Source organism: Mus musculus, chromosome 5, assembly GCF_000001635.26.
Source record: "Mus musculus strain C57BL/6J chromosome 5, GRCm38.p6 C57BL/6J".
NCBI classification, from domain to species: Eukaryota; Metazoa; Chordata; class Mammalia; order Rodentia; family Muridae; genus Mus; species Mus musculus.
This window is the reverse complement of record NC_000071.6, coordinates 108,727,857-108,745,234: the sequence shown is the minus strand read 5'-3', so window position 1 is coordinate 108,745,234 and position 17,378 is coordinate 108,727,857. Positions and strand designations below refer to the sequence as shown.

Here is a 17,378-nt window from a genome sequence, read left to right as displayed (position 1 = left end):
AGTTAAAATAGGGAAAAGGTCACAAGAAGTCACCTGAGTAAGCGACTCACTCCTCACTCCTGTCCTAGGCAGCCCCTCTTAGGTATGCAGAATTAGCATCAGGGCAATCCACAACAACTGGTTGGCTGAGAGTTTGGTTCGCCTCAGCAGAGGTACTATGAACCATTTTAGGAGAGACTCTTAAGATAATGCACCATGGGAAAAACTGCCCTTGTTTTCCTGTCTCCTGTGGTTTAGCCAAAAGTTGTCTTGTCTCTTTCTTTACTGGTAATTGACTTAGATTGCTAGTCCATTGCCCTGACGGGTCTTGTCTAGTGATCTTTCCAGACCCTAGTTCTCCTCATATGGGTCCTCTAATATACTCAGCCCTCCTCCTGTCTGGGTGTGGGAGCTCTCATTACCTAATGGGTCAAAGTTCAAAACATACTGCCTTTCCTCACAGTTCTCCCCTGTTCTATCCTTGTATAGGTGGAACAATAGAAAAATGACTTACGTGAGTAGAGAGAAATCTCAGTGAATCAAGTGCTTGCTGTAGAAGCATGAGGACCTAAGTTCCGTTCCCCAGGTACCCACATGAAAACCAGGCACAACAGTGCACAGCCTGGTACTGAGGGAGCAGGGAGAGGGATCCCTAGAGCGCACTAGCCGGCCAGCCCAGCTTAGTTGTAAAGTTTCAGATTTGGCCACTTGGGAAGATTCATATCTCAAAGACTGAAATAGAGAATGATATAGGAAGATACCTAGCATTAGGTCTCTGGGCTCTAGGTACATACACACAGAGAAAAGCAATTTACATGGTTCATAAAACGTTACCAGCCAGTTCTGCGTCCTTTGCTCTACCTGGTCAGGGAATGGTGGGTAAGTGAGAAACTCTACTGGTGCTGATCTTTGAGAGCTTTTATAACCCTTGACTTCTTCACCAAAGCTGAAGGCAGGAGCAGGTGGCATTCTGTAGTATTATGATTTAAGTGCAGGACTCAGGCTTTGTTATCGGTATTAGGTGACAGATGTTATAGTGATTATGTAGACCTATAAATTTGGTATTCCCCAGCCCTTGACAGTGGCTGCTATTACAGCTTCAGTGTCTAGGATGCCAGATTTCTAGGCCAGATTTCAGGCCTAGGATGTTTGAGAGCCTTGGGGCTTGGCCAGTATCCACAACACTTCAATTGCCTCTCATTGCTGTTGCCACTGTCACTGATACCACTAGACACTAGGGGGCACAAGGCCGAGTTCTCAGAGCAGAGTTACAGTCACATAGCAAAAGTAGAACACATGTCAGACATGAACCACAAGCTGTAGTCAGTATTAATGTTTCCCATATAATGGATTTGTGTTTGCAGATCAAACAACCAGGCATCAGTATACACCAGGTGGAAGGACCATCCCTTGATGCCCATGGCCACCAGCCCCTTTATTTTGGGGCAAAGCAGAGCAGGGCTTCCTGGAAGGCCTGTAGACAGTAGTTGATGACATTTCTGCTGCCTCTGCTGTTGCTCCTGTTTACATTATAGGTATTGCTATGGTTCTTGCCACTATCAGCACTGTCGCTGTCACTGTTGCCATGACTCTGGCCATTACTATCAGTTGCTCCTATGGCTCCCACTGAAATTGCTTCCACAGTTACCATTCTCTTCTGTCCTACTTATACTGTTGGTGTGGTTTTTTAGCTATTTTATTGGGTTATTGTTCTTTATTGTTCCACTGCTGTCTTGTCCTTCTAATGTTAACCAGCTCACCCTGCTATATTAATTATGAAGATCTAAAGTAGGCAAGAATAATACTTGAGGGAAGACTAATTGGGCCTAATGTTTCAACACCCAGATACAGCATAAAAACATGTCCAGGCTGATTCCAAAGTGAGTTGAACAACCTGCTTATATAGTCACAAAGGGGTTTGCAACAATAACAGCCACTGTCATGTAAATAGCCTGCTGCATTCACCAGTTATGGCATTGTCCATTTTATATAGTCACAGTCCCTCCATTAAGTCACCAGGGAATATGCTTCCCTCTGGCTTGGGTGAAAACTTCACTGAAATTTGTGATAGCAGACTCTAGTACAGCTGTTTGAAATCATTGTGTCAATGATATGCATTCAAGAGTTGGATCTGTGCTTCAGCAGCAAGCAGCTATAGTTTCCATATATTTTCTACGAGGCATCCATGAAATGCTTAGAACAGTCAGTGCTGACATAAGGGCCATCCAACTGGCTGCTTGACTGGCAGTTCTTCATTCAAGGCAGCTGTGAGACCAGGGAGGACTCTTTTTTTTTCCTTTATCTCCCTTCCAACCTTTATTTCACCCTAATCCCTTCCAAATCCCTACACTAGGTAAAAGAGAAAGGTTAGAGGGGAAAGGATATGTAGATCTCTTTTGACTACTGCCTGCTGATTAGGGACATTGTGTTTCTTGGGGCCAGTCCAGTCTTCATCATCAAGATATCTCCAACTTCTTCTCGTCAAACTACAGCAACACAACCAGGAGCAGCAGGGACCACCAGCAGCTTCCTTATTCTTCAGCGTGCCTATCACACCTCTGGAGGCCTTGGCATTCATGTACTCTCCAGAGTCCCCAAAACTATCTGCAGCTGGCAAAAATCATGCCCCTTCTAGAGCTTGAGACAATCATGGTTAATGGCTCTGGACAAACTGAAGCAGCCCCATATCCCACACCTAGGATAAAAACAAAAACATATTAATATACGAAGACTGAATTTTTCAAGAAACCAAAACTCTCACTATATCTTATTCTACTGTTAGGAGTCCATAAGTACCTAACTCAGACCTACACAGAGTCCATGATTGTTGCTTCAGCCTCAGTGATCCTCTATGAGCCCTGCTTCATTGATTCTGTGGGCAGTATTCTCATGGTGTCCTTGTTCCCTCTGGCTCCTGCATTCTTTCCCCAACCTCTTCTGTGGAGTTCCTCTGGCTCCACTAGTGTTTGTCTACAGGTCTTTGCATCTGCTCCCATCAGTTGATGGATGATGCCTCTCTGATGATAATTGGGCTAGGCACCAATCTATGAATATAGAAAAATATCATTAGGAATTATGTCATTCATTCATTCATTCATTTTGGCCAATTGTATTTGGTTCTATCCTAGGCCTCTGGGCTATCTAGCCTCTGATTCCTGGTCATCCAGGCAGTGTCACGTGTGAGCTTCCTCTCATGGCACAGGCCTTAAGTTGGACCAGTCATAGGTTGGCCACTCCCACAAGTTCTGAGTCACCATTACCACAGCATAGCTTGCAAGTGGGACAGATTGTAGGTCAAATGTTTTGTGGCCAGGTTGGTGTCTCAATCCCACTGTCTTGCCGGGTTTTAGAGGATGGCTAGCTCAGGCTCTGTATCCCCCATTACTAAGAGTTTTTGCTAGGATCACTCTCATAGATTTCAGGAAGTTTCCATTCTACTAGGTTTCCACACCACCCTCCAAATGCCCCCAGTTCCAGTTGTCTCTCCCAGAACTGTCTCCCTCTATGCCTTCCACTCACCCTACCTGATTCCTCCTGTTCCCATCTCCACCTACCCCAGACCATCCACAAAACCTATTCTCTTTTCCCTTCTCAGAGAGATCTATGCATCCACAATTGAGCCCTCCTTGTTACTCACCCTCTCTAGGTCTGTGGACTGTAGCATGAGTAACCTTATTTAACAGCTAATGTCCATTTACAAATGAGTACATATTATGTTTATACTTTTGGGCCTGGGTTACTTCACTCAAAATGATCTTTTTTCTAATTCTATCCCTTTGCCTGCAAATTTCATAATGTTACTGTTTTAAATAGCTGAGTAATACTCCATTATATAAATGTACCATATTTTCTTTATCCATTCTTCCATGAGGCAAGGTTGTTTCCAGGTTCTTATGAATAAAGCTGTTGTGAACATAGCAAGTAAGTGTCCATATGGTAAGACAGAGTGTCATTTGGGTATATGCCCAAGGGTCTTGAGGTAGATCGAGTCTCAATTTTCTGGGAAACTGCCATAGTGATTTTCATGGCTGTACAAGTTTGTCCTCCCAGCAGCAATGGAGGAGTGTTCCTCTTGCTCCACATCCTACCAGCGTGAGCTGTCACTTGTGGTTTTCATCTTAGCCATTCTGACAGGTGTAAGATGGAATCTCAAAGTAGTTTTGATTTTCATTTCCTGATGGCTAAGGATGTTGAAGACTTCTGTAATAATCTCTCAGCCATTTGAGATTCCTCTGTTGAGAATTCTCTATCTAGATCTATACCCCATATTTTTAAACATGGTTGTTTGATTTGTTGATGTCTAGTTTCTTGAGTTCTTTATTTCTTTTGGATATTAGCCCTCTGTCAGGTGTGGAGTTGGTGGAAATCTTTCCCATTCTATAGGCTGCTGTTTTGTCCTATTGACAGTGTCCTTTGCCTAACAGAAGCTTTTCAGTTTTATGAGGTCCCGTTTATTAATTGTTGATCTTAGAGGCTGCACTGTCAGTGCTCTGTTCAGGATGTTGTTTCCTGTGTCAGTGCATTCAAGGCTATTCCCCACTTTCTCTTCTATTAGGTTTAGTGTACTTGTTTTATGTTGAAGTCTTTGATCCACTTGGACTTGCGTTTTGTGCAGGGTGATAGATGTGGATCTATTCACATTTTTCTATGTGCTAACATCGAGATAGACCAGCACCATTTGTGGAAGATGCTTTCCTTTTTCCATTATGTATTTCTAGCTTCTTTATCAAAATTCAGGTACTCATAGGAGTGTGGACTTAAGTCTGGATCTTCTACTCGATTTCATTTATCAGCCTGTCTTTTTCATGCCAGTACCACGCAGTTTTTATTGCTATAGCTCTGTAGTACAGCTTGAAGCCATGGATGGTGGTACCTCCAGGAGTTCTATTATTGTACAGGATTGTTTTAGCTATGCTGGATTTTGTTTTGTTTTTCTATGTGAAGTTGAGTATTATCCTTTTAAGATCTATAAAGAATCGTGTTGGAATTTTGATGGGAATTACATTTAATCTGTAGATTTATGTTTTCCACCTATGTAGTATAGACCAGATTAAAAGTAGGTAAAGGTGTGTTTATTAGATGCAGCTTCTGAGCCGGTTCACCAGTCCCAAGGAATGGGGCTGGGGAAATTGAGCACCTGGGCTAATGCAAGGGGATTTTATAGGTCTTAGGCAAGGAGTAATAATGTGTCAGCTGGGATTGTGCCCATATACAGTCAAAAGCTAAATTCCTGGGTGGGCATTCTTGGGTGGGTTGCTGGAAATGCAGAGGCATGGTGTGAAGATGTGTTAGCCTAGAGTTTTCTCCCTACAGGCAGGGTTGAGGGAAGGACAGCAGATGGAGCTCCCCAGCTTGTGAGGATGGGGAGGGTTAGCAGGGGTTCCATCCAAACAGACTGCTCTTGGTAAAATAGCCATTTTTACTATGTTAATCCTATTGATCCATGAGCATGGGAGATCATTCCATCTTCTGATATCTTCAATTTCTTTCTTCAGAGAAGTTTTTGTCATACAAGTCTTTCACTTGCTTAGATACTTATCACAAGATACTTATATTATTTATGGCTGTTGTTGCATGAATACTCATGCAACAGCTCATAGGTACCAAGAATGGCTCTAGCAGGCCTTGCCCTTCTCTCCCATTCACTCTGCCTTGCTAAAAACCATTAGATTACATTCCTAAAGCTAGCCACCAAGGTCTATTCCGTTATATAACTACTTCCTCTGCCTGATGCTGACTACCAAGATCCAGCTATAAAAGTATTAAAGTCTAGCAATAAAAATCCCCCTTTGGCTCACCTAATAAACATGACCAATTAAAATTAAACACCTCATACAAACATTGGGTTTCCCTCTGTACCTTTATAAACTTCCATTTTCCTATGCGCCTTGTCTATCTCCTCTGTATCCAGAGGCAGACGCCCTCCAAAACAAATACCCCTCCTCCCTGGTTCCCTCCTCTTCTCCCTCATTCCCTATCTCCTGTCTTTGTCTCTCTGTCCCTCTGGGGCAAATAAATCTCCTTTGTGCTAAGGACTTGGTCTTGTGGGTCCTGAGCCAATACTTTTTCTTTCAGTTGTGAAGGATATTGTTTCCCCCATTTCTTTCTCAACCCATTTGCCATTTGTGTACAGGAGATCTACTGATTTTTTTTTTTTTTAGTTGATCTTGTATCCAGGCACTGAATTGAAGGTGTTTATCAGCTGGAGGAGTTCCCTGGTAGAATTTCGGGGATTACTTATGTATGCTGTCATATCTGCAAATAATGATACTTTGGCTTCTTTCTTTTCAATTTGTATCCCCTTGATCTCTTTCAGTTATCTTATTGCTCTAACTAGAACTTCAAGTACTATATTGAATAGATATGGAGAGAGTAGACAGCCTTGTTTTGTTCCTGGTTTTAGTAAAAAATTGTTTCTCTCTATTTAATTTGATGTTGGCCAGTGGCTTGCTGTAATTATGTGTTTAGGTATGTCCCTTTTATCCCTAATCTCTCTAAGACTTTTATCATAAAGGGGTGTTGGAGTTTTTCAAGGGCTTTTTCTAGCATCTAATAAAATGACCATGTGTTTTGTTTCTTTCAGTTTGTTTATATGGTGGATTACACTGATTTTCTTTTTTTTTTTTTTTTCTTTTTTTTTGGGGGGGGGAGGGCAGGTAATCTTGCCTTCTGTTTCTTGTATTGGTTATTTTATTTATTTATATTTCAAAATGTTATCCCACTTCCCAGTTTCCCCTCCACAAACTCTCTACCCCACCCCTTCCCCCCTGCTTCTATGAGGGTCTTCCCCCCACACTCCCACCTCATGGCCCTCCCATTTGTCCACAGGACCAAGGGCCTCCCCTCCCATTAATGTCAGATAAGGCCATCCTCTGCTACATATGCAGCTGGAGCCATGGGTCCCACCATGTGTACTCTTTGGTTGGTGGTTTAATCCCTGGGAGCTCTGGGGAGTCTGGTTGGTTGATATTGTTGTTCTTCCTATGGGGTTGCAAACCTCTTCAGTTCCTTCAGTCCTTCCCCTAACTCCTCCATTGGGGCCCCCATGTTCAGTATAATGGTTGGCTGTATCTGCATCTATATTGATCAGGCTCTGGCAGAGCTTCTCAGGGGACAGCTACACCTGGCTCCTATCTGCAAGTGCTTCTTTGGCATCATCAATAGTGTCTGGGTTTGATGTCTGCATATGGGATGGATCCCTAGGTGGGGCAGTCTCTGGATGGATCCCTAGGTGGGGCAGTCTCTGGATGGCCTTTTCTTCAGTCTCTACTCGACTTTTTGTCCCTGCATTTCCTTTAGACAGGAATAATTCTGGATTAATTTTTTTAGATGTTTTCTTTATTTACATTGCAAACTTTATCCCCTTTCCTCATTTCCCCTCTGAAAACTACCCTATCCCTTCCCCGCTCCCTTTGCTCACTAACTCACCCACTCCTATTTCCCTATCCTGGCATTCCCCCTACACTGGGACATCAAGCCTTCACAAGACCAAGGGCCTCTCCTCTCATTGATGTCCTACAAGGCAGTCCTCTGCTATATATGCCGCTGGAGACTGGGTCCCTCCATGTTTACCCTTTGGTTGGTGGTTTAGTCCCTGGGAATCTGGGGGTACTGGTTGGTTCATATTGTTGTTACTCTTAGGGGCTGCAAACCCCTTCAGCTCCTTGTGTCCTTTCTCTAGCTCCTCCATTGGGGGCCCTGTGCTCAGTCCAATGGATGGCTGTGAGCATCCACTTCTGTATTTGTCAGGCACTGGCAGAGCCTCTCAGGAAAGAGCTATATCAGGCTCCTGTTCAGTAAGCACTTGTTGGCATCCACAGTAGTGTATGGGTTTAGAAACTGAATTTGGAATGGATCCCCAAGTGGGACAGTCACTGGATGGCCTTTCCTTCAGTTTCTGTCTCAAAATTTGTCTCTATATTTCCTCCAATGGGCATTCTGTTCCCCCATCTAAGAAGGACTAAAGTATCCACACTGTGGTCTTCCTTCTTCTTGAGCTTCATGTGGTCTGTGAATTGTATCTTAGGTATTCCGAACTTCTGGGCTAATATCCACTTATCAGTGAGTGCATACTGTGTGTGTTCTTTTGTGATTGGGTTACCTCACTCAGGATGATATTTTCTAGTTCCATCCATTTGCCTAAGAACTTCATGAATTCATTTTTTTTAATAGCTGAGTAGTACCCTGTCTTAGTCAGGGTTTCTATTCCTGCACAAACATCATGACCAAGAAGCAAGTTGGGGAGGAAAGGGTTTATTTGGCTTACACTTCCATGCTACTGTTCATCGCCAAAGGAAGTCAGGACTGGAACTCAAGCAGGTCAGAAAGCAGGAGCTGATGCAGAGGCCATGGAGGGATGTTCTGTACTGGCTTGCCTAACCTGGCTTGCTCAGCCTGCTCTCTTATAGAACTAAGACTACCAGCCCTGAGATGGTCCCACCCACAAGGGGCCTTTCCCCCTTGATCACTAATTGAGAAAATGCCTTACAGTTGGATCTCATGGAGGCATTTCCTCAACTGAAGCTCCTTTCTCTGTGATAACTCCAGCTGTGTCAAGTTGACACAAAGCTAGCCAGTACAATTGACCCCTTGTCAACTTGACACACAAACACATCACTAGTAAGCCTCAACCCTTACAATCTTATTCATCCCCATTCTAAATAACTTTAAAAGTCCCACAGTCTTTACATATGCTTAAAATTTCAATCTCTTTAAAATATCCATCTCTTTTAAAATCCAATGTCTTTTTACAATTAAAAGTCTCTTAACTGTGGGCTCCACTAAAACAGTTTCTTCCTTCAAGAGGGAAAATATCAGGGCACAGTCACAATCAAAAGCAAAAGTCAATCTCTAACCGTCCAATGTCTGGGATCCAACTCACGATCTTCTGGGCTCCTCCAAGGGCTTGGGTCACTTCTCCAGCCAGGCCCTTTGTAGCACATGTGTCATCCTCTAGGCTCCAGATGCCTGTACTCCACTGCTGCTGCTGCTCTTGGTGGTCATCTCATGGTACTGGCATCTCCAAAATACTGCATGACCCCTTCAGTCCTGGGCCTTCAATTGCAACTGAGGCTGCACCTTCACCAATGACCTTCCATGGCCTCTCACAGTGCCGAGCCTCAGCTGCTTTGCGTGACCCTTTCATGCCTTCAAAACCAGTACCACCTGGGTGACCCTTACATATTACCAAGTCCCGCTGCAGCAGGAGTACAACCTTGGCCATCTCTGGAACACAGCCTGTTTGTGCTTTCAGAAAACACTTCCCAGAAGATGTCACCTCAATGATGCTGGTCTCTTCTTAATCACCGCTAATTTCTTAGCTCCAGCTAACCAGCATCAATAGTCCCAGTAATGCAAAGTTTTTGCTTTGGTAGTTCTGGTATCTTGTTAATCACAGCTGATTCTTCAGCCCCAGCTAACCAGAACTACAGAATCTTCACAATCAAAACAGCAATGGTTCTGAAAAGAGTCTTTAATCTTCCCTCTGAAATTTCACAACCCAGGCCTCCATCCTCTGCACTGTTCTCAACATTATCTTCCAAGCTCCTACACAACATTCGACAGAGTTCTTAACACCGAATGGATCTTCTGGCCCAAAGTTCCAAAGTCCTTCCACAGTCCTCCCCAAAACATGGTCAGGTTGTCACAGGAATACCCCACTCTGCTGGTACCAATTTGTCTTAGTCAGGGTTTCTATTCCTGCACAAACATCATGACCAAGAAGCAAGTTGGGGAGGAAAGGGTTTATTTGGCTTACACTTCCATGCTACTGTTCATCGCCAAAGGAAGTCAGGACTGGAACTCAAGCAGGTCAGAAAGCAGGAGCTGATGCAGAGGCCATGGAGGGATGTTCTGTACTGGCTTGCCTAACCTGGCTTGCTCAGCCTGCTCTCTTATAGAACTAAGACTACCAGCCCTGAGATGGTCCCACCCACAAGGGGCCTTTCCCCCTTGATCACTAATTGAGAAAATGCCTTACAGTTGGATCTCATGGAGGCATTTCCTCAACTGAAGCTCCTTTCTCTGTGATAACTCCAGCTGTGTCAAGTTGACACAAAGCTAGCCAGTACATACCCCATTGTGTAAATGTACTACATCTTCTGTATCCATTCTTCTGTTGAACGACATCTGGGTTCTTTCCAGCATCTGGCTATTATAAATAAGGCTGCTATGAACATAGTGAAGCATGTGTCCTTATTACATGTTAGAGCATCTTCTGGATATATGCCCAGGGGTGGTTTAGCTGGATCCTCAAGTAATACTATGTCCAGTTTTCTGAGGAACCACCAGACTGATTTCCAGAGTGATTGTACCAACTTCTAATCCCACCAACAATGGAAGAGTGTTCCTCTTTCTCCACATCCTTGCCAGAATCTGCTGTCACCTGAGTTTTTGATCTTAGCCACTCAGACTGGTATGAGGTGGAATCTCAGGGTTGTTTCGATTTGCATTTCCCTGGTGACTAATGCTCCCTGATGAACATTTTTTTAGATGCTCCTCAGCCATTCAAGATTCCTAGGTTGAGAATTCTTTGTTTAGTCTGTACCCCATTTTTAATAGGGTTATTTTATTCTCTGGGGTCTAACTTCTTGAGTTCTTTGTGTACATTGGACATTAGACCTCTATCTTTGAGGGTGAATCTTGTCATAGCTGTTTTTCTGGTTGTTTTTCCTCTGTGAACATAAAGATTTCAGGGGTAATACATGTTTCTGTATTAGTATATGTATGGAATGTGCACAAGTCAGTTAAAAATGATTCTTTGAGACAAAGTTTGGAGCTGAGACGAAAGGATGGACCATGTAGAGACTGCCATATCCAGGGATCCATCCATAATCAGCTTCCAAACGCTGACACCATTGCATACACTAGCAAGATTTAGCTGAAAGGACCCAGATATAGCTGTCTCTTGTGAGGCTATGCCGGGGCCTAGCAAACACAGAAGTGGATGCTCACAGTCAGCTATTGGATGGATCACAGGGCCCCTAATGGAGGAACTAGAGAAAGTACCCAAGGAGCTGAAGGGATCTGCAACCCTATAGATGGAACAACAATATGAACTAACCAGTAACCCCCAGAGCTCATATCTCTAGCTGCATATGTATCAGAAGATGGCCTAGTCGGCCATCATTGGGAAGAGAGGCCCATTGGTCTTGCAAACTTTATATGCCTCAGTACAGGGGAACACCAGGGCCAAGAAGTGGGAGTGGGTGGGTAGGGGAGTGGCGGGGGAGGGTATGGGGGACTTTTGAGATAGCATTGGAAATGTAAATGAAGAAAATACCTAATTAAAAAATCACAATAGGTTGGATCATTAGATATTTGTTTCATGATGTGTCTGTATTATCTTGTATATTAAACTTTGACCTTTAATTTGTAAGAAAATTGAAGAAATTAAAGTAATTAAACTCTAAAAAAAAATGATTCTTTGCTCTCTGATTGAGTAGGTGAGAGAACTCTGTCCTCCTTAAATTAATTTGGACTGTATAACCAAGCTGCAATATAAATCTCTATCCAAGCCATGTGAAAGGATGGCATATAATAAGTTATAAGGACTCTGTAACCAGCAAGACTGTTGGACAGAATACTCTTGACAAGGAGGGGGAGGGGCAGTGTGTGGTAGGCATTGGAGTCTGGTGGCTGGCATGGCCTCTGGTGGGACAGGGAGCTGATACTGGAGTTGTGAGTGGTGTATGTTGATGAGAAAAGAGGTGGTTGGGGTAGGCTGTGCAGACAATGGGGGAGTGGGAGTAGTCCATGGGTGGCAGGGATGGGGCTTACCTGAGGTTCTGGCAGCTGATGTGGCCTCTGGTGGAGCAGAGGGCTTGCACCTCCAAAGTTGTGGGCCAGGATATCCAGGAAAGAGTCTTAATCAAATAGTAAAATTTTCCCATCTCTCAGTATCTTAGCTTATTTCTAAGAACAATAAGCATCAGTGGCTAGAGAAATCGTTTAGTGGTGAGAATGCTTGCTGTAGAAGCATGAGAGCCTCAGTTTGATCCCCACCACCCATTAAAAAGCCAGGTGTTGACACCAGCACATCTGTCAGCATCTGTATTCCCAGTGTGCTTTGCTGTGTGTGTGATTTGCCTTTTCCATAATCCATTCAGTTAGAGTTATCGAGAATGCAGTCTTTTCAGACAGGCTTCTTTGACTTCCTATTATACACTATGGTTCTCCTGTGTCTTTTCAGGACCTGACAACTAATTTTTGTAGTGTTTAATAATATTTCATTATACATATATATCATAGTTTCTCGTTTACTTACTTAATGACATCCTGAATGTTTTCAAATTTGCCAACTATTAAAAGGCTGATATTGTCTACTATAGCTATTGTGTAAGCATGGATTTTATAGCTCTATGAAGTAAATACAAAGGGTTCTAGTTATGGTGGTCGTATAGAAAGAACACGCTTAGCTTTGTAAGAAGCTGTCAGGCTGTCCTTCCGAGGCTTGTCTTCTCCAACAACAGCTGACAAGGAAAGAGATCAAAGGAATAAGAACAAAACAACGTAACACACTAACTACAGCAAAAATTACCTGCAGTGGCATAGACTAAATGCTCCAGGGAAAAATCAGAAATTGTCAGACTAGCATAAAAATCCTGCTTATATTCTGTCTATAAGAAATATATTCAATTCAAAGGAAAAATAGGTGAAGGAAAACTGACAGAGCAGACATCATACAAACAGCATCCAGAAAGAAACTAGAGTAGTTTTTATTAATAGACAAACTAAATTTTAAAATAACAATATTACTAGTAGCAAAGGGACATTTTATAATGCCAAATGCTTACTATAATAGGAAGATAAAACAATTACTGTGTAGAAACAACAAACCCAAATATATAATGAATTAAAGAGAAATCTAACAACTACAGTTTGGGTATTTCAATATTCTATTCCCTATAATTGGTAAAACACTAAATATGCAATTGCTAAGAAGTTGGAAGACTCGAATAATTTAGCCAAATTAACTTATAAAAAGTCATATACCAGAATCACCTGACAGTAGAAGAGTGTACATTCTTCTAAAGTGCAAAGGGGGCATTCTTCTGGAGGTACTTTCCAGGCCTTCATATGTGACTCTCCAGTATTTACTGATCACCTATGTACCACAGGTATTCATGCTGGCCCTCCCTGACCAACCACTGGCCAGCAGAACAGACACCATGACTCAGGGGCAACTTCGTGAGACTAAAACTCTGCTGGCCTGATTGGTTCTGGTCCCAACAACTGACATCAACCTTCCAATTTATTTGAATTGTTGAAAAGGGCATAAGTACAAAGACAGAACAAAAGATGCATGTCCCTTCTGTAGCACTCAAATGGGCTTGGGGTACTTAATGGACCATAGTCACACTCAGAAAACTGCCTAGAGTCACAGATTTGTGGTTGCATGTGCCACTTGATACTGGTCTCACAATGGAAACATGGCCATGCCTTTAGAGAAGCACCAGAAGGTATGATCTGGTACTGTGACACACTAATACTATACAGTGTGCTTTATCCCCTCCACAGGCAGCGTCACCTGCAGGGGACCCCAGCATCTTAGCTTGACACCCAGCCATGCAAGCATGACAAAGGCTAGCAGGTAAGTCCCCATTGGGGCAAAACACAAGCCAAACAAAACCTCTAGCCAGTATTGAAACTGACAAGTTGTCTCTTAATCCTGTATGTCCATATTTGGAGAAGGTTTTATTATATGTTGCACTTTATAGATTGTGTTTTTAATCCAAGGTATGACTTAGAGACCTCAAAAAGAAGTAGTGAATAGATAGATGCACAGTAGCTCTTTCAATGAGTAGGCTAGGGTCACAGATGTTTCCTGTAAAAGCCAAGATGTAAATAATCTTAATTTTCATGCAGCTTCTCAGCTTTGCCTTTGAATGAGAAGGGTGGCTGGAGGAGTAGAAGCTAGCAGACTGACTGCATCCCCATAAAACACTTCACAGAAGCAGACACAGACTGGTTTGGCCCATAGCTGTGGTGTACCAATTCTAATGACATATCTTTCTCTCAGCCACACCTTTTTCCATGGACAGGTAGGAAATTCCCTGTGTCTCTCACACACATTTGGAGCATCAAAGGCCAGTTTCCCTAAGGCAAGCCCTCCTCTTTCAGCTGCTTCATAGGCCTTTGAGCATCCTACAATGCCATGATCAAGTATGCATTTTGTTGCCCACCTCCAGCTACCCCAGTTTCAGTACTAGGCACATTGTTTAGACCATGTAGCCATATGTGCACCTTAGGTCCTGGGGTCATTTGCATTTGTCTGTTGCTTGATGTACCCAATAAGAAGTCTTTGCCTACCCTGAGAACTTTCTCCCTCACTTGATGCTGGCTCAACTTGAATCACCAAGCTTACCTCATGCTCTACTGGCTTTTGTATCCCCTGGTTGGTAGTATATTGTGTTGTTACTGTAATCCTAGTACCCAGTTTCTGGCTCCTCTGGACTGTGTGGTTATACACACAGAGCAAGTATGTTGCTGAGTATCTAGGCTCTGTTTGAATCTCCTGTGGTAAGATAGCAATAGAGGTGGTTATCTAGAGATTGTTACAGAAAGGACAGAAAAGTAAGCATGGACTTGTGTTTTCTGTGGAAGGCAAGAAATATTGATGGTTTATTCTGAATAACCCTGTGGACTCTGGGCTTACTGCAGTCCATGCTCATCTAGAATGCATAGGCAAGAGAAAAGTTGGTATGTGTGAATTTGAAAAAGGGACAACAGGGATGAAGGAGCAGCACACATGAGTCAAGACTCATCTTTCTGGAGACCATAGTCAAAAACATTATCCAGACAAGCTTGCCAAGGAAGTTTCCAGAACCTTCAGAATGCTAAGAATGGAACCTGTAGCCCTTGGAGACTAGAGAAGCAGAGGAGGAGCTACAGGGTAGCCTAAAGAAGCAGGATGGTACCACATAGTGAGAAGGTGCTAGAGCTGCCTAGAATTGTTGGAAGTGATTGGGGAAAGTGGAGTGAGGTGGCTTCCAGAAACAGGTAGATACATGCTGAAGCGTGCTGCAATAATAGAGCAAGACTTTGGTCAACATCTGTATAGCAAGGCCCTGAGTTCACTGACAGAACAAAAGCAGCCTCCTGACTGGTCCTGTTCACCACCACCTCAGCCTAGAGCAGGCCTCATTCATTCTGAGTACTCAGAACATGTTTTTCATCAACACATGACCTTTAAGGCCACACAGTAGTAAGTGCTTGGATAAGCATGTTTCCAGAGATATAAACAACATTTATGACTTTGTTTTTGTTTAATTTGTTAGAGTCCCACCATTGCAGATGCCCTACAAGGAGCTGTCACCACCTCCAGCATCACAGCTATCCAGCAGAGCAACACAAGGGCCTTCCCCCAGTGTCAGCAGTTCATGGACAGGACCACCTCGGCAGCCCATCAGTATCTCAGGCCTGCTGCAGAGACAGTGTGCAGGCAAGTGCTCAGTCGGCTTTTTGATCCCAAGACTTCGCTCAGAAAAGTGCACATATGAGATGTTTGTGTAGATACATGTGGTGAGGGCAAACATGAAACCTCACACTCCTGCCAGTACTGGCTCCTGTCTTTATGACAGATTTTTACATTAGTCAGTGGTACTCTGAAAAAAACTAACCTGACATGAAATTTTTAAAAACACATACGTAAATCAGTGAACTCTTTTTTTTTTTCAACTTATTTTTCTTACTTGATATTTGCACTCTTGTTTTCTTCAGCAGTATAGAAGTCATGTCAAAGCTCACATCTCTTTACATCTCTTAATGCTTCCCACAGGATCAGCATCCCCTAGGGGGATGGATACTGAGAAGATGAGCCCATTCTTGCCTTCCACACCTACAAATCTACGCTCTGTAGCCAGCCCCTGGCATGCATGCGTTCATCGGTAAATATCACGGTAGAGTTCACTCTAGAGAGATGATGTAACTAAATAAAGTAGCTTTCTGATAAAGCAGCTGTCTGGATAGCCTTGTGGAGTTTTTTTGGCTGTTGTATCCTTCCTGATACTTTAAAACTCTCCTAAATGTGGGTGTGGAACCAAAGTGAGCAGCCACCTGGGGCTCACTATCAGGGATCCCAAGATGCAGCTCTCTGGTATTCACATCTGCCGGGCTTGTGCCCACAGCATAATGTAGGTACACATAACATCCCCCATAGAGAGCCAATACTTCAGGGTATCTCCATTTCTTCCTTGTGCTGTGAGTCTCCAGTGGCATAGTTTGGTCACTTAGGGTTTGTGCCAGCTACTATGTGGTGTTGTGTATCATGGACAGATCTCTGCAGAGCTGTGTTCTGCCCTGAAGTCAAGTTGCAGATGAGACCTGTTGCTCTGTTGGAGAGTGGGCCCTTCCTATGGGAGGCATTTGGCACTCATAGGTAAGTGGCATGTGCCTCAATCCTAGTCCTTGCATCTCTCAGAGTTCAACACCACAGGAACTAAGAAGGGGGTTGTGGTGCTCACTCTACTTCTTTACTTTCTATTTGCCTGTAGTTTGTCAGAGAACTTGTCTGGTTCTGTAGAAGACATTAACAGCAGAAAGAAGTAACTTTCCACTCTGCAGCTAGGCTAAGGTGCAGGCAGGCTGCCCACTGGACTACTCCAGTGGTATGTGACCTCTGTGGATGCTGTTGCTAGAATTGCATCTTCCCAGTCCTCAGGAAATGATGCTTGGGCTGCTGAGCAGGGATAAGCCTCATTTCTGCTGTCCCAGGAAGTGTATATGACCCAGGCATGGTTGTCCCCCAGGAATGTACTTGATCCCAGAAATATGTGATGAGTGTTCAGAAATCTTGTAGTAACATACCTGTTCTAAGTTGTTTTCATTCACAATTTGATTGTAAAAATACTGTAATAAAATCTTTGTGAACTTCATGCAATATATTTTGATCATACCACATACTCTTCTCCTTTAAAAATATTTACATTCGTTTACTTCATTTATATGAGTATCTGTATGAGTATCTGTACGTGTAAAGAATAGGACTCTGACAAGTCTAGAAGAGGGCATCGGGTCCCTTAGAGGTGGAGTTATACACATTTATGAACAGCCTAACATGGATGCTGGCATCTGAGCTCTGCCCCTCATGATTGAGCTAAAAGCATTCTTTTTCTAGTTATTTGGTATAGTTGAGGGGCGGGGTATTGGTTTGTTTGATTGGTTGCTTAGTTGGTTTTTTATTTTATTTTTGTTTTTGTTTTTGTTTTTGTTTTTAGACGGAGTCTCTCCCATAGCCCTGGCTATCCTGAAACTCACTATGTATACCAGGCTGGCCTGGAACTCACAGAGATATGCCTGCCTCTTCTTTCCTAGTGCTAGGATTAAAGGCATGGGCCACACTATACCCAGCTAGTAAGCACTCTTATCACTGAGCCATTTCTGTGCCTCCCAGAAATTTA

General features: G+C 43.2%; 1 protein-coding gene across 3 annotated transcripts in view; it reads left to right on the top strand.

Annotated features, from left to right (window-relative positions):
- Window positions 1-17,130, top strand: part of Rnf212 (ring finger protein 212) — a 46,963-nt gene extending 29,833 nt beyond the window's left edge. The window contains exons 10-13 of one of the 3 annotated variants that reach the window (XM_006535331.4): window positions 13,498-13,570; window positions 15,258-15,421; window positions 15,758-15,866; window positions 16,255-17,130. In XM_006535331.4, the coding sequence (XP_006535394.1) occupies window positions 13,498-13,570; window positions 15,258-15,421; window positions 15,758-15,866; window positions 16,255-16,282 (374 nt within the window). In that variant the 3' untranslated portion in view covers window positions 16,283-17,130. Of the gene's footprint in view, window positions 1-13,497; window positions 13,571-15,257; window positions 15,422-15,757; window positions 15,934-16,254 lie in introns of those variants that run through there. The other 2 variants (XM_006535332.3, NM_001362887.1) reach the window with 2 other exon arrangements.
- Window positions 17,131-17,378: the final 248 nt, after the last annotated feature.